Genomic DNA, 22,835 nt, shown 5'->3' with positions numbered 1-22,835 from the left:
AGTCGAACAACAAAAATTATCAATAGTAAAACTTAAAAAAATTAGGCCTAGTCTACTAATTTTACCTAAAACAAACAACTTGACCCTTTAAAAAATTTTAAACAAAATAATTTTTTCTTACCCAGCAATGCACACATCAAAGACACACACACACACACACACACACACACAAACCCTCAGTGGTTAAGCAGCAACAGAGTTGAAGGCCGAAATCACTACACACAACCAGTTATAAAGCTACCTCCCTAACTCTAAGTTCTTGGTCCATCCCTGACAATAACCATATAAATATACACGATTACTATTCACATGCAAATCCATTTTTTAATACTTCTTTACTTACACACACACAGAGATTAAAAATTGATATATAAATAATATTTTAATTAAATGTCGTGTAAAATAGATAATTTGATGTTAATGTTTTTGAAAATTAGTTATGTAAAATAGAAAAAGTAGATTTTAATGCTAAAATAGACCCAAAAAAAAATTGTATGAGTTGATGTCAATTAATGCTCTTTAGGCTTGGGTTTGGTGTGCGTTGTAAACCATTAAGAATGAAGAAGAGATCTAATGGGGGGGGGGGCAGGCCATGCCCCCCCTCTGTCCTATTGTAGGTCCGTCTCTGCTAGTACCGTTGTTGTGTTCCTTTGGGATTTTCTTCCTTTCCACCGGTTTCTTGTTGTAAGCTTCCTGAAACCTGAGTGGATAATCCAAGAACAAAATTTGATAATTTATAATTTTATATGAAAGAAGGGTTTAGTACACCATATGCAATGAATAATTTCAAGTGCCCTAAAGTTTTAAATCATTTATAGAAAAAAATAAATCTAGGGACACAACTTTGTTCCACAACTTGCTAAAATGGCAAGTATGAGTGGTGAATAATAAAAGTGGTGTTAGTGGTGAATCTATGTAAAAGTGTTTGATCACCATTCACAATTTACTATTTCAAGAAGTTGTGTAATAAGTTGTCCATGGCAGAGTTGAAACGGAAATGGCAAATGACTCTAACTAGCAACGAAAATCCAATATCCTTTCAATGCATAATTTCCCACATTTAGTGATGCAAGCAGACAAAGTTTGGCTCTAAACATGTTTGTAGTCTTAAGATTCAACCCCCTCAATAAGAAGATGGCATGTGTCATTGTCGTGTGTAATGCACATAACTCACTTAATCACTCTTAACCCAACTAAGTAAATGAGTTGTGTGCAATACAGGGACATATGTCATCTTCCTATTAGGGTTTGAAGCCTAAGACTTAAACATTTTCCAAAGTTTTTCTAATACAATATGATAAATTTATCTTAAGAAATCTTTTAAACTCAAAAGTTTGAAGAGATAACATTTACAGGAGTGTTGGGAGTTATAAATTGACCCTAGTTAAATTAACTAATTACCAAGTTAGTTAACTAGTCAAATTACATGCAAGGTCCAGTTAATGACACAATCACATCACCAATCTAGAGCTAAGTGCAGCAAAAAGTTAATTTGATACAAGCAATATGGTCAAAATGGGGAAAACCTTCGCAAGAAAAACCCGACAAGTAATTATTTAAGTTACCACTCCTGAAGAATCCTCTAAAAAAGATTGAGGTTACAAGTAAAATGAATTTTACCTATCCTGAAGTACCTACCTTAGTAGAACCAACTGATCTATCCAAGCTCAACTCAAACCCAATTGGACTACTCATCTTAGCAAATTTCTTCTATACACAAATCTCCAATTTGTGACTAACTCCTATAACAATCCTTGATTATTGCAGTTAGTAGGTGCAAAACAATTCACAACAACAAGCTCCAATATGAACAAGTAGCAACTCCATACAAAACCCTAAGAGTCTGTTTGGTTGGAGGGGTGGAAAAATGGAAGAATAGAAAATGGTGAGAGGATAGAAAAGATTTTAATTTCTCTCATTTTTGTTTGGTTAGAAGTGAAAAAGTGGAAGGATAGAAAACCTAAGTTTGTATAAATTTACTTATGTACCTTTGTTAAAAATAATGCTCAATTAAAATAAAAATAAAAATAAAAGTGACAAAAAACCAAACACAAAAGAAAGCAAAAGAATATGAGCAACGTACACTTAAATAAAATAAAAATAAAAAGAGGAAAGAAGAAGCAACGAGGGAAGAAAAAAAAAGAAGAAAAAGAAGAGGAGACAATGTCTAGGAAAAAAAAAGAGGCAATGTCCAAGAGGAAGAAAAAAAAAGTGAAGAAGAGTAATGTATAGACAAAGCCCATGTGCAAGTGCATAAGGGCATTTTTGTCCATTAAGCAACATCATTTTCTCCCTTCAATTTTCTCTCCATTTTGGGGAGAAAACTTTTTGGTGTACTTGAGGAGAAAACATTTGAGCGCCACCATTTATTTTCCTTTCTCTTCACTCGACCAAGCACACTCCAAAAAAGTTTTCATTCTCTAAGTTTGTATAAATTTACTTATGTACCTTTGTTAAAAATAATGCTCAATTAAAATAAAAATAAAAATAAAAGTGACAAAAAACCAAACACAAAAGAAAGCAAAAGAATATGAGCAACGTACACTTAAATAAAATAAAAATAAAAAGAGGAAAGAAGAAGCAACGAGGGAAGAAAAAAAAAGAAGAAAAAGAAGAGGAGACAATGTCTAGGAAAAAAAAAGAGGCAATGTCCAAGAGGAAGAAAAAAAAAGTGAAGAAGAGTAATGTATAGACAAAGCCCATGTGCAAGTGCATAAGGGCATTTTTGTCCATTAAGCAACATCATTTTCTCCCTTCAATTTTCTCTCCATTTTGGGGAGAAAACTTTTTGGTGTACTTGAGGAGAAAACATTTGAGCGCCACCATTTATTTTCCTTTCTCTTCACTCGACCAAGCACACTCCAAAAAAGTTTTCATTCCCATTTTCTCTCTAAAGTTTTCCATTCATCCTATTTCACCTTCAAACAAAGTATACAAAGTTGCGGCAACTTCTTAGTATGCATGTCTCCTCTCTATGTATGATGACAGTTGAAAAGTATTGTTTTTATGCCTTTGGGAACCTTGGTGCACGAATCCTAAGACAGGCCAAGTCATCATGGGTTGGAATAGACATTGTTCTGAAATATCGTAACTTAATTGGTAAAGAGGTGCCGAGCCAGGAATCAAGCTTCATTAAGTCTAGATAGATTGACATGCATCGAGAGTTATCAAGGAACCTACTTCAATAACTTTCTTGAGCAGTTTTCTTGTGTCTTCAACACAGATCTTCAATATATTAATACTAGTCACTAAAAACTTAAGACTCAAAATACATATAAAGTTCATTTAGGACAAATATGACCCTAATAAGTAGTTTTCTTCAAAGATATTTATAGGACAAATACCATGCTGCTTAGGTGTAAGCTAGTATTTGTGCGTGTGGAGAAATAGTCTAGCAATATACCCAGCCAACATTTTATTTTTCTTGGAAAAGTAAATTTCAAAAGAATTACTTGGAAAATGACTCAAAGTACAAACAAGATCTCAAGAAAAGAGGTTTTTCTGTTATCATGCTACTTGCTAGCTATAGAAACAAACATGCGTACGTAGGGTTTTAAATTCCAAAGTAAGAACAAAATGAAGATAAAAATGGATAACAGAAAATTTACAGTAGGGATTCCAAAGGTGTTATGATCATGTAAGCAGCTGATGACAGCTTCAAATTCATAAAAAACCAAAAAAGAAGAAGAAGTTATGCAAAAAAGCATGCAAGAGTGATTTTAGTTCGGCTCATCTCAGAGCCTTGGGTGTGAAGGTAGAAGACGAGCCGTACCAATATCACACCTTGTCTACTTCCTTAAGACTGAGTTTTTAGAACTTTCTCCTCCATACTAGGAAAGTTAGAGCCTCATTCCTATATATAGGGCTGAAAATTAAGGGTTTGTGTTGGTGGGTCCTAATGGTTTATGACATGCATGCATATATGGATTGTAGAGCATCTACCATGATCTAGATTTAGGAATCCCACTAGCGATCGCGATCCTGTTTTATTTTTAAAATCTTTATAATGGAGGATTAATTCGATCTTTAGTTAGGGCATGAAATCTAGGATGAAGATATAGCAAGCCACATCACCAATTTCACAAAAATGCATGCGATATATGGCTATTGAATCTTCATCTTAACAAGCCAACGTCAAGATGCTTTTACTATGGTTGATAAATCATTGGGCAGAAATTCTCGAACTAATTAGTTTATGGCTTCATGATCTGTACGTAAAAATGTTACAACTTACAATTTATGAAAAGGGGTCGAGAATTGGGTTATTCCAATCTTTTTCTAGTAGAAGGGTGTGGATTTCAATCCATAACGAATGTAGATTTGTGGGGTTTAGGTTCAATTATTTTGTCAAAAGGAAATATATTTTCTTTTGAAACTAATTCATTTATTATTTATATATTTGAAATTGTCAGTAGCCTTACAATATCTTAACCTTTATAAACATAATAAGAGTTTAAATGCTATTTTTTAAAACATACTAATTAATAATTTTTTAATTGCTTGTGAGATCTGTGAAAAAAAAAAAAAGCATGCATATATTTAGGAATCTAACTGGTCGACCAAATCTAAATGATGAGATTGCAAGGTGAACGAGAGAGTTCGATGTTTGGGACATATTCTTATTACTTAAAAACTCAATTGGCCGTAGATGTGCTTAGATACAAAAGCCAGCCACTTGACATTATTTAAAATTCTATCAAATCAAGTTTCAAAGTTTGGATGAATCATAAAAATATTTAAAAAAAAATTAATTTACATAAGAATTTTAGACAGAATTTAAGAGTTATACACCGGACCTACTTACAAATCCTAGAAATGTAAACGTTATTTCCGAAATTCAATCTCTCTTTCTCTCTCATGAAATTATAAAAAATAAAAATAAAGATAAAAATAAAACATTAACCACATCTATACCATACCTCAAAATTATTAGTGTAGTCGCACTTAAGATTCTTTGTGTAATTGTTTATAAAAGCCCAAATCAATCCAATATATACTTGTTGTGAGACTTAGTGCACACATACACAATACACACTTGACTAATTTAATATCAATTTAGGGCATCACAATTTCTCTCACTTAATCCTTGATACCCTCATCGGGCCCACATTGAGAGACAATGTCTCCTAACCCACATGGGATTGCTAAGTTGGCTTTGATACTATTTGTAATAACTTAAGAAACGCACTAGTCATATCTATGCTACACTTAAAAACAAAACTAGTCAAATTACAATTGGGACTCCTCATAATTACGTATAAACTCAAGATCTATCTAGTAAATACCTCAATATGAGACTCAACACATATTTGCATAAAACACATTCAAAAAATGCACTCTTATAAATCCGCACATATTTTGATACCCCAAATTGTTGTAGATTTGATTGGATTGAATTGTTTGAATTTATGTTGTGCGAGCGTGTGCTGTGTTTCACATTGGAGAAAAAATAAGTTAATTGATCAAAGGTTTATAAACAATCATAAAGAGTCTCAATTGTGACTAGACTAGTCATTTTGGGGTATAACACAAATTTAGTTAAACATTTTCCTTAAGTCATTACAAATACTATTAGAGCAAACCTGATAATGTCATTACAAATGGTATTAGAACAAATTTGGTTAGACTTTTTCCTTAAGTCATTACAAATGGTACTAGAGCAAACCTAATAATGTCATGTGGCTTAGGAGCACAACGTGGGTGGTCTTAACTAGTGGATTTGATTGGATTTTTTTGAGTGTTTATTGTGCAAGTGTGTACTGTGTCTCACATCAGTTAATTTTAAATACATACATACATACATACATACATATATATATATATGAGATGGGTTCAAGTTACACCTGGTGTAACTCTTTAGAGTTACACCTTTTTTAAATCATTAGATTTAAGTAGATCCAACGGTAAAAAATAGACACTCATTAATGCTAATATTCTAATTAATCTCATTTATTATCACTTATTTAATACATTCCATACTTATTTCTAAACCCAAAAAAATTTATACGTTTGACTCTCTCTCTCTCTCCACTACACGTCTCTCGCTCTTTCTCTTTGCACATTTCTCTCTCTATCTCCTCCATGGCTCTTCCATCTCCATGGCCAAGTCACCGGCAGTAACCAAAAAAAGAAAAAACCACAACCGTCAGACTTTGTTGAATAACACAACTATTGCTTTTAGTTGTTCTCTATCTCCACGTTTTATCAAGTTGATTTTAGAGCATATAGTTGAAGATTGTATATTATTTTTTAAAGTTTTGAAGATGTAATAGATGGATTGTTTTCATAAAAATTAGTAATCTGGGGTATACTAATAATGAAAACATTTTGGAGGAAGCCTATTAACAATTCTGCCGTCATATGTTGCATATTAACAATTCTGCTGTCATGAAAATGTTGTCTCTCTAAACAATGGTAGCATATTGATTGATTTGTTTGTCTTCTCACAGATCGATGTAATATTTCACTTGGCAAGACCGGTTCCACGTCATATGTGGTTATTGGTTAAATTGTTGATATATGGGTTCAAGTTTGTAATAGTAGTTCTTTTTTTTTTTTTTTTTTTTTTTTTTTTTCTAGAATGTAAGCAGGAAATTTGAACGCTGAAGTATCAGCCACCCTTGAGATCCTGTGCAAAATTAGTTCAATTTATTCATGGAGGTGGAACATCAGTGGAGGAGAAAGAATAGAGAGAGAAATGTAGAGAGAGAGAGAGAGAGAGAGTCAAATATTTTTGGGTTTAGAGATAAATATAAAATATAATAAATGAAGGATAATTAATGAGATCCTAATCACAGTATTAGCATTAATGATGATTCTTTTTTTTTNTTATTGAATAATAAGTTTAAATAGTTGAATAAAACTCAATTTTTTAGACCTAATTGAATGACTCTAACCCGACAACCAATCCAAATTGGAGATTTCTCAACCCAAAGTAAGGTTGGGTTGATATATACCACAAACCCAACCTAATCCAACCCAAAATATAAATATATTAAGTTAGTCCTTTTGTAAGCTTATCGTTAATAGAACACCACGTGACTTTGTAAAATTTGGCCTCTTAAGTAAGAATATAATAATAAGGATATAGAAGGACTCACTTGGTACATTACACTTTTTTTAAGACTAAAGTCTAAAATAGAACCCGAGCCAAATTTTATGAACTAAAATAAATCCTTATTCAAATTTTTATGGATATATAAGACATATTTTTACCTTTTTAAATATAATGTTAATAAGAAGGATAAAATACATTTGATCTTTTTTTTTTCTTTTTTAATTGTGTAGACCTCAAAATAGTATATGAAATAAATAAAAAAATATTGACCTAAACCAAATGGATAACCAAAGTAGAGTAAATTCTAGAAACTCATCAGAGTTTATTTATCAAAGTGAAGTAAAAACAAAGTAGGATTTTCTCGACGCTAAAATAGACAAAGGGTCTGTTTGAATACAACTTATTTTGTTGAAAATTGAAAATATTGTAGCAAAATAATTTTTAAATGTGTAAATAGTACCATAAGACTCATTTTTAATGAAAAAATTGCTGAAAAATGAAGTTTGTGAGTTCTGTAAACAGTGCACAAAATCCACTGATATACACTGTACAGGGGAAAAAAGTCAACAACGGCCGCTAAAAAAAAAAAAAAAAAAGAGGAAAACACTGAAAAGTGAAAATGCAAACACGCAAACGTGAATCCAAACACTCACAAAGTCACCTTTATAAACATATTTCACACAATACGAATTTCAAATGCACTTCCGACTTCCGAAGGGAAGGGCTATTGCATTACTGAATACCGTTAATTATAACAGATGGCCACTAGAACTGATTAAAATTATTCTAAAACCTATTATGGCGACATTGGCGAGGACTTTTGCCGTTATATTATTATTATTATTTTAGGATCTTTTGCCATTAAGCTAAAATACTAGACACAACATGATTTGCACAACATGTTTTACAAATTGCTTTTACAAATTGCTAATGTAATAAATAGTTATTAGTAAGTAATTTTAGGATCTTTTGTCATTAAGTTAAAATACTCGACAAAACATGATTTTCACAACATTTTTTTACAAATTGCTAATGTGATGAGTAGTTATTAGTCAATGAAAATGTAATGTTAATGATGAGCTTAGATGAGAAACAATAAGAATTGACTATATCAATAATTTGTAAAAATGTTGTAAAATAATTTATAGTTATAACATTAATCTTTTCTCACGAGGCTTATTTGTTAGCTTTAGAGCTTAGAACTTTTGTCAATTTTACAATCTAACCCGTAGTTCACTAGTTGTTACCCTAGTTAGTAGTTGTTAAATATAGTCAGCTTTAGAGCTTAGAACTTTTGTCAATTTTACAATCTAACCCATAGTTCACTAGTTGTTACCCTAGTTAGTAGTTGTTAAATATAGTCGATACATAACCTATTGAATAAAAAATGAGAATAGGAAACGGAAATGAAAGTGGAAAATGTGATTTTCTATTATTTGGTTGAAGTGGAAAGAGAAAGGAAAACAGGGTGGATATAATTTTCAACTTGACCCCATAATTTTTTTTTCCTTCCAAATTGGGAAGAAATTAGGAAGGTGATGACGTTAATAAAATTACAAAATTACCCCTCTGTTTTTTCTAATCTTTCACTGTTAATAATAATGGCTTACTAGTAATTTCCTCTCTACCAAACACACATGGTAGAACATACGAACATTTTCTATCCTCGCACTTTTCTAAACTCCCAATATTTTCCATTGCCCTACCAAAGAGAGTAAGAAAGGAGAAAGATAAAATTATAATTTTCTCAATATAATTTAAAAAGAGGAAAAAAAAAACATATTTATTGCCTCAATGGTTGTTCATTTTCATTGGTTTATTTGACTTAAAAGATAAGTAGGTAAAAATATAATTTTACTTGAACAAAAAATAAGAAAAGTTTTAAAAAGTCAATACATATACCAAATAAGTTGAACAGATTGACAAATGGAATCAGCTCCAACTGAGCAGAGAAGTAACAGACCTTTCATACTATTAAGTATTTAAGTGTCCATATTGGTATTTGAGAATTCAAAAACAGTGAAATGTTCACATTTCAAAAACATTACAGAAAATTGAATTGTCGGCTTTGAAGAACTAACCCACCGAATCTCATTCCAATTATCTTGATATGTTGCGAGGAAAGTAAACATTTCTCCATCCTATCTTTCATATCTTCCTTCAGTGCTTCAACTATAGCTGCAAATGTATCTCTCTCCCACATATTTAAGTGGCCCTTCCTTTGTCTTAATCAAAATCCTTTACCACACAAGTTATCTCTTAAATTTACTTGGACCTTGACTTTTCTTGCTGCATGAATATGTGTAATATGGAGTCAAGGATCAAGGGATTCAATACTTAGATTAAAAGTCATCAATACTTTTCCAAAACAAAGGCATAACACACAGGAATATAAGATTCTTATTTCTCTTTTTAACGAATAAGAATCTTATTTCATCAAAACTGAATGATGCACAGCCAATGCAGTTACTGTCACTGTTAGTGTATAGATTAGCCCATTGGGCTTAGCCTAGTATATTACTTGTACTATACTTCTATTACTTGTACTGCACACATACCTAGCCTATATAAAGGCTCTCTTTTGTATATTGTTACACACATAATATTATACAGACTATTCAGTCATTCTCTCTCTTTTTATATTGTTAACATGGTATCAGAGCCTTCCACCTCGAGTTTGAGGGGGGATGTTAGTGTATAGATTAGCCCATTGGGCTTAGCCTAGTATATTACTTGTACTATACTTCTATTACTTGTACTGCACACATACCTAGCCTATATAAAGGCTCTCTTTTGTATATTGTTACACATATAATATTATACAGACTATTCAGTCATTCTCTCTCTTTTTATATTGTTAACAGTCACCAATAACCAAACACCTACTTTAAGCTGGAAAGAATATATACAAAGATTCTTCCTTTATCCACGAAATGTGCATGAACTTTCTCTCTTTGTGTCGACTGCGCTAAAACCATTATTCTCAATGACACTCAACAAAAGTAATATATCCACCATTCGGATTGGCAATGCAAGTGTTTGGATTTTGATTTGAATTCTATATAAAATATTCTTTCCTCCTGGTCAATATTCTAATTGAAGAGGAAAATGAAGTGACACATGTAGAGTGTCCTAACTTTAACCCAAAATTCTCACTTACAAAAATGTAATCAACCTCTACTAGCAACACAATCCAAATTTCAAATATCTCTTATGCATTTAGATGTACCATAGTCATCTGTAATGACAGTGACAGCATCCAGAGACGTTAAGACCAATTCATAGGAGAGTAAGAAATGTAACAAAACAAAGGAGTCTTACCTTGACTGAACCTCACCGCTAGTCCCCACAGCAGCTCCTCTCGCCCCCCTTCCAAAGGCAACCTCATCCATGCTTTGCCCACGTCGTGTATACCTACCACCAGATGCCACAAATCCAGGACAAGGCCTGTAAGCCTTTATTGGCCACCAGCCAAAGCCTGGAATTGTTGCTATCCCACCTTGAATCCTACCCTCACCATTGCATCCATTCTCTATTTCTTCCCTCCCACAGGCCTTACAACCCCTGCAGGAAAGTAAGTTTGTTTACAGCACTAGAATGGAACATTGTTCCTATTTATATCATCAATCACAAGAAATCAAAGTTAGAAGTTAAATTTGGACAAAAAGAAACCTCAATAGTGTCCCAATGCTACAATGGTCAAGCCAAAAGGCTTTTCTGCGTATCAAAATTTAAATTTATCAAGTAACAATTCATTGATTCATTAACTAGCACAAGAAAAGAAATTATGTTACCCAAATTACTCTTTAAATGAAGATTGACCTGCATCAGACCAGTTCCTTCCAAAGATCAAGTAACCATTTAAGAGGATTTTTTATGCAAGAGAAACCATATAGACCAACTAGAGTTTCCTCTGTAAGAAAATCTTTCAAAAGCATCAATCAGTAACCTGTTTTGATCATATTATTGCACAAACATGCCTAGTCCAAAACCATAAACTATTATTAGCAATTATATCTAAACCCAATTGCTATCAAAATTTCACACAACTCTAACACTCAGAACCTTCATCCCTTGATACATAAGTTGCTAAACAACAACAATGACAATCAGGCCTTATTCCCAAAATCTTGGGGTCACCCACGTGTATTCTTCATAAGTCACTAACGATCTGTGAATAAGAGTCGACAATTAGAATAAAATATAAACGTGCTTTTAGTCACAGCCCCCTTTAACTCGTATTACTTCCATATTTAATCAACTGTATTTATTTTACCCATTGATTAGACCGCCTAATTGAACAATCATACTAATAATTAAAACTGAATTTCCAATTTACGTTTGATAATAAGGGAAGTGTTTGTAAATTTGTAGAGTATAATTCATATCAAAATACGAGTTTAACTTGGTGTAACTTACTCTAATCAATTATATGGATAAAATGTGTTTTAAAACCAACCCAGCAAAGACCCAAATATTACTCAAAATGAGCCTCATGCAACAATTTGGCTTGTAAAGTGTAATTCACCTCAACATATGAGTTTTTCTCAAAAAAAAAAACCCTCAACATATGAGCTTAACTTTTTGTAAATGTTGTGTACAAAATTGTTCTTAACCCAACCCAACCCAACCCCACAAATACACTAAAATGAGCCTCTTGCAACAATTTGGCTTAGATGAGATAAGTATAATTCTTAGGACGAAACCATAACACTAAATAAAAACCCAAAACTTGGGCCTTTTTTTTCACTTTCCTATGGCTTTCTTAGAGACTCAATGAAACAAGCTTTAGGAAGATAATTGGTAATGATTTTCCAAGTTAAAGAATTTATCCAAATCCAAACTGGGTTGGCTGGAATTCAAAATAAGAAAGTTGTAGTACCTCAGAGGGAGCTTGTCCGTGTCATTGGTGGCAGATTCTGACTGTACAGGAAGTGAATCAGGTGGAGGAGGAGGAGGAGGAGGAAGGCCTTCTTCTACAACAGAAGTTGAAGAAGAGCAGTGAGGGATGGAGAGCTTAGATGGGTATCTAATGGAAGCAGTTGCTGAGCCATGCAACCATGTGTTGCTGCTAATGTTTGGACGTTGAGAGAGTAAGCTCTGATGAGGTGCTGGAACTGAGACTAGAGCAATTCCCATTCTCTCTCTCTCTCTCTCTCTCTGTGTCTGAGTGAACAGGGAGAGGATTGGATAACAGCTACTAAACCTTTGTTTTGTTTCAAACGTAAGGCCCAGAGAGTAAGGAGTCAGTAAGGAAACTAAGATCACATATTTATCAATTACCCATTATTGTAATGTATTTCTAAAACGATTTTGTTAATGGATGCTGAATGGATTGTTATTGAACTATTTTTGAAAAAAATTTATGGGAAAAAAAATTACAATTTTTTTTTTATAAAAATAATATTAAAATTTTATTAAAATAATTCATTAACAAATACCATAAACTAAAGGGAAGTTAATTAGACTCTATCTCTAATACCCACTAACAAAATTTTCTTGGCATCTTCACCCTCACATCAGTTATCGTAAATATCAAGATTGATGTATGATAAAAATAGTGTTTGTAAATATTTATAATAATAAAAAAAAAATGTTGGTGTTTGTGGTGAATTCTTATGAAAGTAATATAAATGTTGTTTAATTCTATTTTGATAGTTATTTTGGTTTATCCATTAAAACGGAATATTTTGATATTAGTCTATTTCAAACTATTATTTTGGCTCTTTTGGGGTTACTCTATACATACAAAATAATTATACCCAATTCTTCAACAGATAGTGTTCTACCATATCATGTATTTATTCACAATCATAATATAATACACATTCTTAATAACATCATTATAAAAATAAATTAAGGAAATACGTTATTAATGAAAAATAAAACAAAAAGGAAACAAGTCATACTTGAGTTAAGTAATGAAAAAAAAAAATAGTTAAAAAAAATGAAATAAAGCTTTGTTCAAATTCCAACTGAAATGATGGCACTGATAAGAATTTAGCATAATGGGACCAAATTAAATGGTATAATGAGTAATGCATTCTGGTTAACTAATTAAAATGAAAATTTCAGTCGAAATAAAATGAATTTGATAGCAATGAGTGATATTGCTCCCATTATATTCTGCCACCATAATAAATTGCAAGAAAGATTGTGATTATTCTCCTAGCATTACTCTCTCTAAGAATATCTCCACATTCATGATAGGTAAAATTGAGTAATTCTTCAACAGATAGTGTTCTACCATATCATGTATTTATTCACAATCATAATATAATACACATTCTTAATAACATCATTATAAAAATAAATTAAGGAAATACGTTATTAATGAAAAATAAAACAAAAAGGAAACAAGTCATACTTGAGTTAAGTAATGAAAAAAAAAAATAGTTAAAAAAAATGAAATAAAGCTTTGTTCAAATTCCAACTGAAATGATGGCACTGATAAGAATTTAGCATAATGGGACCAAATTAAATGGTATAATGAGTAATGCATTCTGGTTAACTAATTAAAATGAAAATTTCAGTCGAAATAAAATGAATTTGATAGCAATGAGTGATATTGCTCCCATTATATTCTGCCACCATAATAAATTGCAAGAAAGATTGTGATTATTCTCCTAGCATTACTCTCTCTAAGAATATCTCCACATTCATGATAGGTAAAATTGAGAACCTACATAGAATTGGTGGACGGGTCTCTATGAAGGAATTGAGAATTGTAAGATTTTACTTTTCATTAAAAAAATGAAGTGATGAATCTTCTTTAATAGAAAATAAGAATGATAATCTACAATAAATCAAATATATTTTATATAGAGATAAAAGTATATGTCATAAAATAACATCTTTGAAAACATGAATTTAATAAAAAAAATGAATTTAATTAATCATTAAATTGTGTGTGTGTGTATATAGAATTTCTCTTATGTGCTTTTAGTACGCCAAATGGAGATATAATAGAGTTCCTCATCTCATATATAAGATGCAATTAGAGTTAGAGATTTATAAGGAGAACTCAAGGATTAGTTACAAAATGTCTTATAATTTTTTTTATTTTTTATTTTTTTGGGGTGGGGGTGGGGGTGAAATCATGGGGCAATCTATATGTATCACAATCTAGGATCGAGAAAGAGGGGTATAAAAAAGGATATTTGAAAGTATGAGGGCCTTATTTAGGTATTCAATAAAAATTGGGGCTGTGAAACCGACAAGTTTTTGAATAAAAATGAATAACAAAGTGCAAAAGAGAGGTTCCACCGAGATTTGAACTCGGGTTACTGGATTCAGAGTCCAATGTCCTGACCACTAGACCATGGAACCTTGTTGCTGTCTTTCGTAATTTAAAATTATATATATTGTTCCATTGAGCCCATTCATCGAACACTTTTGAGTCTACTCTATCGTTGATGGGCAGCATTGAAATTTGAAACTTTCTTGTCCTCTTTCTCTCTTTAGAAAGGATAAAATCCAACGAGTTTGCAATCCAAAAACTAGAAAGAAAGAGAATTGATTGGTCAACCAGATCACTTGTCATCCAAGTTTGTATTAGTAAACTTAAGACTGCGTGAAGATATTGCAACAAAGCCATTCAAGCATCTCTAGTCTATACTTCTTACAAAACCAATCCCTATTATGTACAAATCATGTAGTTTACGAAAGTAGAGTTGCACAATTCCTTTTTGCTATTTCCACCACATATGGTTCATTTCCAGTTCTACTTCTACATATTATCCCTGAATCCACTTTCTTTCCTCCTAATTTAGTTTGAAATTTTGTTATTTGGAACTTCCAGTAATTTAATCCATGTGAAACTCTTAACACTCAATCCCATCCCTCTCAAATTTTTTAATGTAAATAGCTCTAGCAAATGGTAAAACCAAAAATAAACTAAAGATTAAGAGGGCAAAAGAAGAAAAAAAAAGGACCTCTTTTTACCACGAAACAACCAAAACTGAGGTTGACAAAACTAATAAGGATAGTCCAAAGAAATCATAATGAAATTTCATGCAAGTTGCTCCAGCTAGCAAATACCACCACTATTTTTTTTTTTTTTTTTGGTGACTAGTATTTAATATCTCATTGGTATCATCTCTTTTGTTATGCATGCACAAGCTGTTGCTCCACGTCTCCATCAATGGTCATCACAGAGCTGTGATGATGCACCATATACCACCGTCCGTTATGGAACTCAAAGGTATTAGTTACATTGAATGGCCCGGAATCCATGTCAACGAAGGTTTTCATGGAAACCCAAGCCATCTCTGACATAACCCGAGCCCGTACATCTCGAACTTGAAAGTTGACACCTTGCGGCCAATTAAATGCAAGCTGCCAACTCTGTATTACAGCGTTATACCTGGAGGAGGAAACAAAAATGACTCAGCTCCTGTTTAATTCCAATCAAATGTAGAAAAGCAAACTCAACAGTAGAGATCAGATAAAAAGTTGAAATCCCAGCAAGCCCTACAGCTTTTGCAAGTATGAAAACTTAAGAGCATATAACTACGCATTTCTTTGTTGAAAGCCAGTGCTTGGGTCAGGTAGATAACATGCTATGATGTTCTTACTTGTGCAAGAAATAATTATAAAATATCCAATGCTAGAACTCCACCTTACCCTTCTCTCAGTTATTAGAAGTTTAGAACAGAAAGGACCGTCTCAAGATCCCATCTAATTAGCATTCTATATCCAGTGCTCAAATATTTCTGATGTTTCCACCATTAAAAGAAAGCATTCTGCTTTTAAAGAACTCTCTTATATACTTGACTTCAATTAATAGGTCAAAAATCTCTAACTATAAAATTATTAAAAACCTTAAAAAATTTAAATGTCCATCAGATTCAGATATCTTAGGGAAGCAGGGCCATAAAACATGGAATTTCAAAACAAGCAAACATATAGCAGCTTAATGAAAACTGCCATAATGCTACAAATTGACCTTTTCCCTTTCACAACTATGGATCAGCCTGTTGCTTCACCAACAAACTAAATGCTGCACATGCTAGAAGTCTATGAGATGCAACTCTGAAGATGAACAAATTATAGCAAGTGGCAGAAATTATCCCAATCAGAATCACGTAAGCGCGCGCGCGCACACACACACACATATATAAAACCATATACGTGTATGAATTTGCATGTATATGCACATGGAATGCATCTAAGCATACATTCTACATAACAAACACATGAAAGTAGTTCAGTATGATATATATACATAGTTCTGTACATGGGCAACCTTTCCTCAAGTGTAATCTTTGACACACATGTGAAGGGTATTTTTGTGGCTCATCCACTTCTACTAGGCTAAATCCTTCATGAACACCATGTCAGATCTCAGCTAGTGAAAGCATCAGTCAATTAGAACCAGGCATTCTGGACTCAACCAAGTTGCTAACTTACTCGCTACATAGCTATAGCATGGTTGCAGCAACCCAGGTACAAGAGGTACACAGTGCATACTTCCCAACAATACCCCCCACCCCCCCCCCCCGGGCGGGCCCCCTTCTCTCCCTTTTCATCCCAGCAACGTAATACATACACACATACATATTGGTTAGAGAGAGTGAGTTATGCAAAATTACAGTAAAAAAAATTATCATGATTGAAACAATGTCACAATTTTACTGCAAGCAACTTATAGGCTAGGCTACTTGGAAAAACAGGACACACACAAAATAGCAGCATAAAAAAATATAAATATATGTACGCACACAAACACAATATAACCTTAACAGAGAAACATATTTGAAATTTTATTTTTCCGTAATCAAAGTATAAAGCAACATAAGCTTAGAGAAACCATATTTTTGTAAGAAAATCTAAAAAACATCATACCCTGAAAAGAGTTCTCCTGATGCATGAACACACTTCACAAAATCTGCATTTAGCCAAAAACGACTCATTGCTGGAAGAGACCTTTCTCTAATGATGTTGAAGAATTCAGTATTAATATTCACAATGGCTCTTGTAGCAGCATAGTAAGCCTTCCACCCATTGGCTGGGGTCACACTATCCTGTTCCCATGTGAAGTCCTAAAAGAGAATTTAAGAAACAAGAAGTTCATTAATACATCCAAAACACAGATAGTGATCAGTAGATAAAACAGCAGGTCTGCTGGTGACACATACATGACATCCAAAATAAAATAAAATAAATAAACCTAGCAAACATGAGGAACATGCCCCCTGAAAAGATGTATCTAACACAGCCAACCACTGTTGTCAGCTACAAAGACAATGCTCTGAATTCCTAAAATTCCAAAAATAGTAATCAGAATACACGGTCTTACATACAAGCATAATACAGAAACGTAGAGACAAAAATACACTAAAACAGGCATCAATATCAAATCCAGATGGCATGATCCAGACACATTCCCCTCCACATGCAGGTTTCAAAACCCCAAAATTTCAAATGCCATTTCCTTTATTTTCTTCTGAGGACACCAAGACAATTTGAGCTAAAACTGACAGATAAGACCTGTAGGCGAGATAAAGAAGAAAGCACCAAAAAGGAAATCCACTATAATCACAAGTTCAGCTTTCTTGACAATAATAGTATATACTTTTTAACAATTTGTCCTTCCAAAGTTCTTATTTATAGGTTGGAATAACACCCCCACANTTTCAAAACCCCAAAATTTCAAATGCCATTTCCTTTATTTTCTTCTGAGGACACCAAGACAATTTGAGCTAAAACTGACAGATAAGACCTGTAGGCGAGATAAAGAAGAAAGCACCAAAAAGGAAATCCACTATAATCACAAGTTCAGCTTTCTTGACAATAATAGTATATACTTTTTAACAATTTGTCCTTCCAAAGTTCTTATTTATAGGTTGGAATAACACCCCCACCCTCCCCCCACCCCACCCCCCAAAAGCTTTCAACACTACGTTTCCCCAAGTCAACAAACCCACAATGTGGCTGCAAAACCAAGAAAAAACTGGAAGGAAAGGAACTTTGGTTTCTTATAAATTTTACTAATTAGTGGAAACTCCAATTAAACAAAAAAAAGTACTAACCCCAATTTTATCTCTATTTGATCTTGCCAGTAGCAGGTGATCCCAAAATAGCCTAATCTAATCATATAACACCTCAAACAACACCACATACCCAATCCTAACCCCAATTTTATCTCTATGTGACCTGACCAGTAGCAGGTGATCTCAAAATAGCCTAAACTCATCATACAATACCTCAAACGACACCACAAACCCAATCCTAACCCCAATTTTATCTCTATTTGATCTCGCCAGTAGCAGATGATCTCAAAATAGCCTAAACTCCTCATACAACACCTCAAACGACACCACAAACTTAATCCACATTCTAAGTCTACAAAACACAACAATATATGCTAGTGGGTTCCAATAATTTTTTTTTTTTTTTTTTGTTTACTTCTAACTTATAAGTTTCACATGCATTGAATAGGTTTTGAAGCCCAATCTCACCAAAGATATTAGTTGTTGGGTTAAAATCTTCTAGAGCTCTTATAGTAACTCCATCATGAATGTCCTAAAATCCTATCCATCCATTTTAAAATAAGTGGATTGAATTTTACCACGTCATCAAAATTTAAATAAAGGTTAAAGATCACCAATTTGGTATCCATTTAAATTTTTGATAAGTTGAAAAATCCAATCCATTCATTTCAAATTGAATGCATTGGATTTTAGGAACTCTAAGAAAGAGTTACCCTCAGAAATCTTGAGGATCTTAATCCAATGTTCTCAACTCAATTGTGCAAAAAAAAAAAAAATTACTCCTCAGTACTCGTTACAGTTGCAATTACTGCCAATTCCATGCATTCTCATCATTCAACAAGATTAGTAATTTCTAATTCCCATTTCCCAAACAACGCAACACTCCACATAATGACAATTACTTCTTACCATGCAATATCACCATTCAAGTTTAAACACATTAGTAGCAATAGCCATATGAGTAAATTCCCAACAACTATGTTCTGTACAATCACACTTACAGTTACTGCTTTCCACAATGCTCTATCAATGTTTCAACAAAATTACTAATTGCTAAATTCCCAACAATGTATGCCCCATACCGTGTAAAAATTTACCGAATTTCCTAAAATGAGTAAAATCCCAACAATACTTTGCTCCTTAAAATCACAATCACCACTTTTTCCATGCATTACTGTCGTTTTAAATTACTGGCTGTTAAATTCCCAACAATGCAATACTCAATTATCAGTATTCAACAATATTGCTACATACCCAAATGAGTAAATTGAATTTCCAACAATGCCATGGTCCTTAATCTCAATTATAATCACAATTACACTCACAAATTTAGAAATTTACCTTGTGATAAAGTGCTTTCCAAGCGTTGTCGTCGTTGGCGGCTTTTCGCATAAGCGAATTCGTCATCGAGAGGCGGCAGAGGCTGGGATAGTCCAAGTAACTGAGCGCGTGAGTGGTAATCTCCGGCACGAGCTGCTCCATCATTGACGCGCCGGTCTGCCTCTCCGCCGCAATAACCGCCGCGGAATTCACCTTCTCCACCATCTCCGGCGAAGTGCACTTGCACACGCAGCCACAACCCCCACCTCCGCCGCCGTTCTTGTTCGCCGACGCGGCGAAATCGCAGCCGTCCACGACCGATTTGGAAGCTTTGGAAGAAATCGATCGGACGGTGGTGAAGGCGAAGAGAGTGAGTAGCAAACAGAGAGCAGTGACTATTGTGGGCACAAAGAACGGCTGAGACGAGAGGACCGTAGTGAAACTAGAGGCAATCTCCATTCATACGACATCAAAGCTTCTTCGGAGAAAAACATGAAAAACCACCACCAAACCCTAAACTACCGTACGTTCGATTTTTCGAATAATTTAGTATTTATCGAGGATTCTAATTTTTTAGGTTTTTTTTTTTTTTTTTGGCTGTTTGAGATGACATCCAAAAATCGATTTGCAGACTAGGATTTTGGGGGGAGAAGAAGACAACAACAACAAGGGTGGTGGTTTTTTTTTTTTTTTTTTTTTTTTCAATTCGCTGGGAATAGGTTCCACAGAAGTCACAATAAGATCTTCAAGCATCCGCTCAATTGCATCAACACCATACACCTCTAGACAACTTAGTGTGCAGTAAAACTCTGAACCATAATGACTAAGTAAATTTAATTTCAAGTACCGCACCCATTTAGGTTCAGGAAGCTTAAAGCATTGTGCATGCTTCACATTAGCAGCAACAAAAGTTCCCAAAGGGGACCATGTTTCAGTCGGATAGCTTAAACTGCCAGACAAACCAAACTCCTTGAAATTAGAAGAATAGTGTTCAAAGTTTGCAATTTTGACAGAATCAACCAGAGTCTCTTCTGAAAGCTCAATTACCACAAACTTCTCTGCCACTGAACAAGGATTCCTCAGGTACTTGTCATGATCCTTCCCCAAAATGTTACTAGCTCCTTTTGCTTCCTTGTTTTGAGTCACCACCTTTGCACCCTTAAATGCAGAGGCATAGTTGTACTCAGTTCCATCAGGTTCAAGCCGGTGGGTGATGTTAACAAGGTCACTAGGCATGGCTTTACCTTTTCCTTGCTTTGTTATGTTTCGGAACTCATCAAAATTGAGATAGCTAGAATTATGAGTTCTCCCACTTGAAAGTTGTTCTACTTGAATTTTTTCTCCTTCTTCTTGTGCTTGTACTTCACACACTGATGCGGCATAAACTAAAACTTTCAAAAGTACTTCTTCCAGACTTACTGTCTCTGGGATTGAACAGTTGGAATTTTCAAATCTTCGAAGAACATTGGAATTGTTACCATGAGTTGACTTATTAAATTGTAACAACATTCCATTTGTGTGAGTGTTGCTTCCATTTGTGATATATGAGTATGCATGGTCACCAAGCCTATCATTGCTAACAATAGGACAGAGTGTGCTCCTGTTATCAGGAGGTGAATTCCCTGAAGTACACCCTTCAATCAATATAACATCATGTAAGGTATAAATAAGTGACAAAGCCCCAACATTCAAATAACAAAAGCCAAAGATCATGCAGTTGTTAACTCCAAATGTTTTAATTTACTAAAAGCAAATCACCAAATTTCATGATAACAACTATGACATATTAAAGGCAGCAATAGAAGAGACTTTACTCGACTCCACACTTCAGCCAAAGGACAATGAACATGGAACATAGAAGATCAAGTACAGCAACAGAAAACAAGAAACCACAAAGGGAGGAGACAGAAAAGTCCTTGGAACATTCACTCCCTAGTCTATAAAGATCAACATCACAAAACCAAAAATAAAAAATAGCATTCAAGAATTAGAGAATAAGTAACCACAATCTCTTTATACCCTGCTTTAATTACCACAAATCTGCTTTAATTACCACAAATTTGCTGGAAAAAAGAAAATAAATCAAATCTTACATATAGCACTGCAATCACACCCCAGAATTCCATGTTTCAATTTTTTTCCAACTGTCTACTCAGCTACAAAGATGGAAGGAAAAGAAAAGAAAGGCAAAAATTGAAACTTTTTTTTAAAAAAATGAAAAGCTTCACCCAAAAATAAAAAATGCCAAAATATGTACCGAACAAACAGAAAAGTAAGTAAATTAAGGGAAAGCAAAATAGAGACAAAGACAGAATAATAATTTAACCCAACCAAAAAAAAAAAAAAAAACCCCAAAAGGCCAAAACCCAATAGTCTAAAAAAATTGAAAATTAACCAAAAGTGAAAAAAGTAGGAGGTGAGTGAGAAATGGTGCAGAACCCATATATAAAAAGGAACAAAAAGGGAAGAAGAATTACCTCCATTGCCATTGCCATGGCCAAGGCCAAGTTTAAAGTAGAACAAGAAGACAAGGCACCAAAGAGAGAACACCAAAGAAGACAAGGAAAGCTCACAGAAGCTCCTTCTGTTGTTGCTGTTGTTTCTGCTACACTTGCTTCTGTTTTCGTTATTTTCATTGTTGTCATTGTTATTGATGTTTTGGTGGCTCTTGTTATTTGTGAAGGACCCATCCTGAGGTTTCTTCATAGTTTCTCAATCAATTCTCATCCCCACAGACACACAGGGTTGTGAAGTCGGCAGTTTTATTTTGTGGGTCTCGCTTGTTTCAACAAGGAGAGAGAGAGAGAGAGAGAGTTTTCCTGTGAAATTAAAGCACGTAAAGGAATTTTTTGTGTGTGGTTTTTGTGGCTATATTAAGTTCTTAACTCCCAGTTTAGCGTAAACAACTTTGTGCCATCTAAATTGCGCTATTAGCTCGGAAAGTTTATCAAAACCCAATTTTCAACCATAAAAAAGTTGTTCAAAACCCAAAAAGATTCTTTCATTACAACCTCTTTTTTCAGTGGCCGTTTGAGCTTGACACAACAGTTTTGAATTGTAACTCTTTCTATATACAGCTTTTTTCAATAATTTTATTTTGTTTAAAGTTAGAAAAATATGCCACTCGTATATTACAATTCTTGAGTGACACTTATGAGGATTTTCTTCTTCTTTTTTTTTTTAATTCAATAGTTACAATAAGAATAGACACTTCAACGGGTGGAGGAGTATTTGAAATCTAGATAATTTCTTTAGAAATATTATGAGGTGTCAAAAAAATCTTGATCCTTTTAATAATATTTTAGAATATATTTTAAAAAATGGTCTTGGGTGCCAATTATTGGAACATTGATGGACCAATTTTGTGTTGCAATGATTATCCTAAGTAAAAAAAAAAATTGTGTGTTGATGCGTGAACCAAATTAGGTGTGCCCATCTTCTTAAAAAAAAAAAAAAAAAAAAAA

The 22,835-nt window shown here is 33.5% G+C and overlaps 3 protein-coding genes and 1 non-coding gene across 4 annotated transcripts; all 4 read right to left on the bottom strand.

Annotated features, from left to right (window-relative positions):
- Positions 1-8,927: 8,927 nt before the first annotated feature.
- Positions 8,928-12,303, bottom strand: LOC111990489 (uncharacterized). Its single transcript, XM_065779820.1, has 3 exons — positions 11,940-12,303; positions 10,379-10,621; positions 8,928-9,346 (listed from the first exon to the last, which is right to left on the bottom strand). The coding sequence occupies exons 1-3, from the start codon at positions 12,194-12,196 to the stop codon at positions 9,310-9,312; spliced, it is 537 nt and encodes a 178-aa protein (XP_065635892.1). The 5' UTR covers positions 12,197-12,303; the 3' UTR covers positions 8,928-9,309.
- Positions 12,304-14,314: 2,011 nt separating this feature from the next.
- On the bottom strand, positions 14,315-14,386 carry TRNAQ-CUG (transfer RNA glutamine (anticodon CUG)). Its single transcript has one exon. It is a non-coding gene; the product is annotated as a tRNA-Gln (tRNA).
- Positions 14,387-14,974: 588 nt separating this feature from the next.
- LOC136070206 (F-box protein SKIP8-like) lies at positions 14,975-20,067 on the bottom strand. Its single transcript, XM_065779819.1, has 3 exons — positions 19,393-20,067; positions 16,904-17,100; positions 14,975-15,422 (listed from the first exon to the last, which is right to left on the bottom strand). The coding sequence occupies exons 1-3, from the start codon at positions 19,828-19,830 to the stop codon at positions 15,164-15,166; spliced, it is 894 nt and encodes a 297-aa protein (XP_065635891.1). The 5' UTR covers positions 19,831-20,067; the 3' UTR covers positions 14,975-15,163.
- A 6-nt stretch (positions 20,068-20,073) lies between these two features.
- Positions 20,074-22,367, bottom strand: LOC111990471 (SUN domain-containing protein 5; the record flags this gene model as incomplete). The annotated part of the gene is made up of 2 exons (XM_065779834.1): positions 21,849-22,367; positions 20,074-21,005 (listed from the first exon to the last, which is right to left on the bottom strand). Coding segments are annotated over exons 1-2 (1,161 nt in total), but the record flags the coding sequence as incomplete, so codon positions are not given.
- Between the last annotated feature and the right edge of the window lie 468 nt (positions 22,368-22,835).

This window comes from Quercus suber, unplaced genomic scaffold (assembly GCF_002906115.3).
Source record: "Quercus suber isolate HL8 unplaced genomic scaffold, Cork oak 2.0 scaffold_218, whole genome shotgun sequence".
Lineage (NCBI taxonomy): Eukaryota > Viridiplantae > Streptophyta > Magnoliopsida > Fagales > Fagaceae > Quercus > Quercus suber.
The sequence above is the reverse complement of the archived record's forward strand: the minus strand, read 5'-3'. Positions and strand labels throughout refer to the sequence as shown.

Coding starts and splice junctions, on each gene's coding strand:
- LOC136070206 (XM_065779819.1), bottom strand. CDS start 19,830: ATGGAGATTGCCTCTAGTTTCACTACGGTCCTCTCGTCTCAGCCGTTC. Junction 17,101..19,392: donor GGAAAGCACTTTATCACAAG/GTAAATTTCTAA, acceptor ATTCTCTTTTAG/GACTTCACATGGGAACAGGA. Junction 15,423..16,903: donor TCAGGAGAACTCTTTTCAGG/GTATGATGTTTT, acceptor TTCCTCCTCCAG/GTATAACGCTGTAATACAGA.
- LOC111990489 (XM_065779820.1), bottom strand. CDS start 12,196: ATGGGAATTGCTCTAGTCTCAGTTCCAGCACCTCATCAGAGCTTACTC. Junction 10,622..11,939: donor ACGGACAAGCTCCCTCTGAG/GTACTACAACTT, acceptor ACTTTCCTGCAG/GGGTTGTAAGGCCTGTGGGA. Junction 9,347..10,378: donor AGCGGTGAGGTTCAGTCAAG/GTAAGACTCCTT, acceptor ATATTCATGCAG/CAAGAAAAGTCAAGGTCCAA.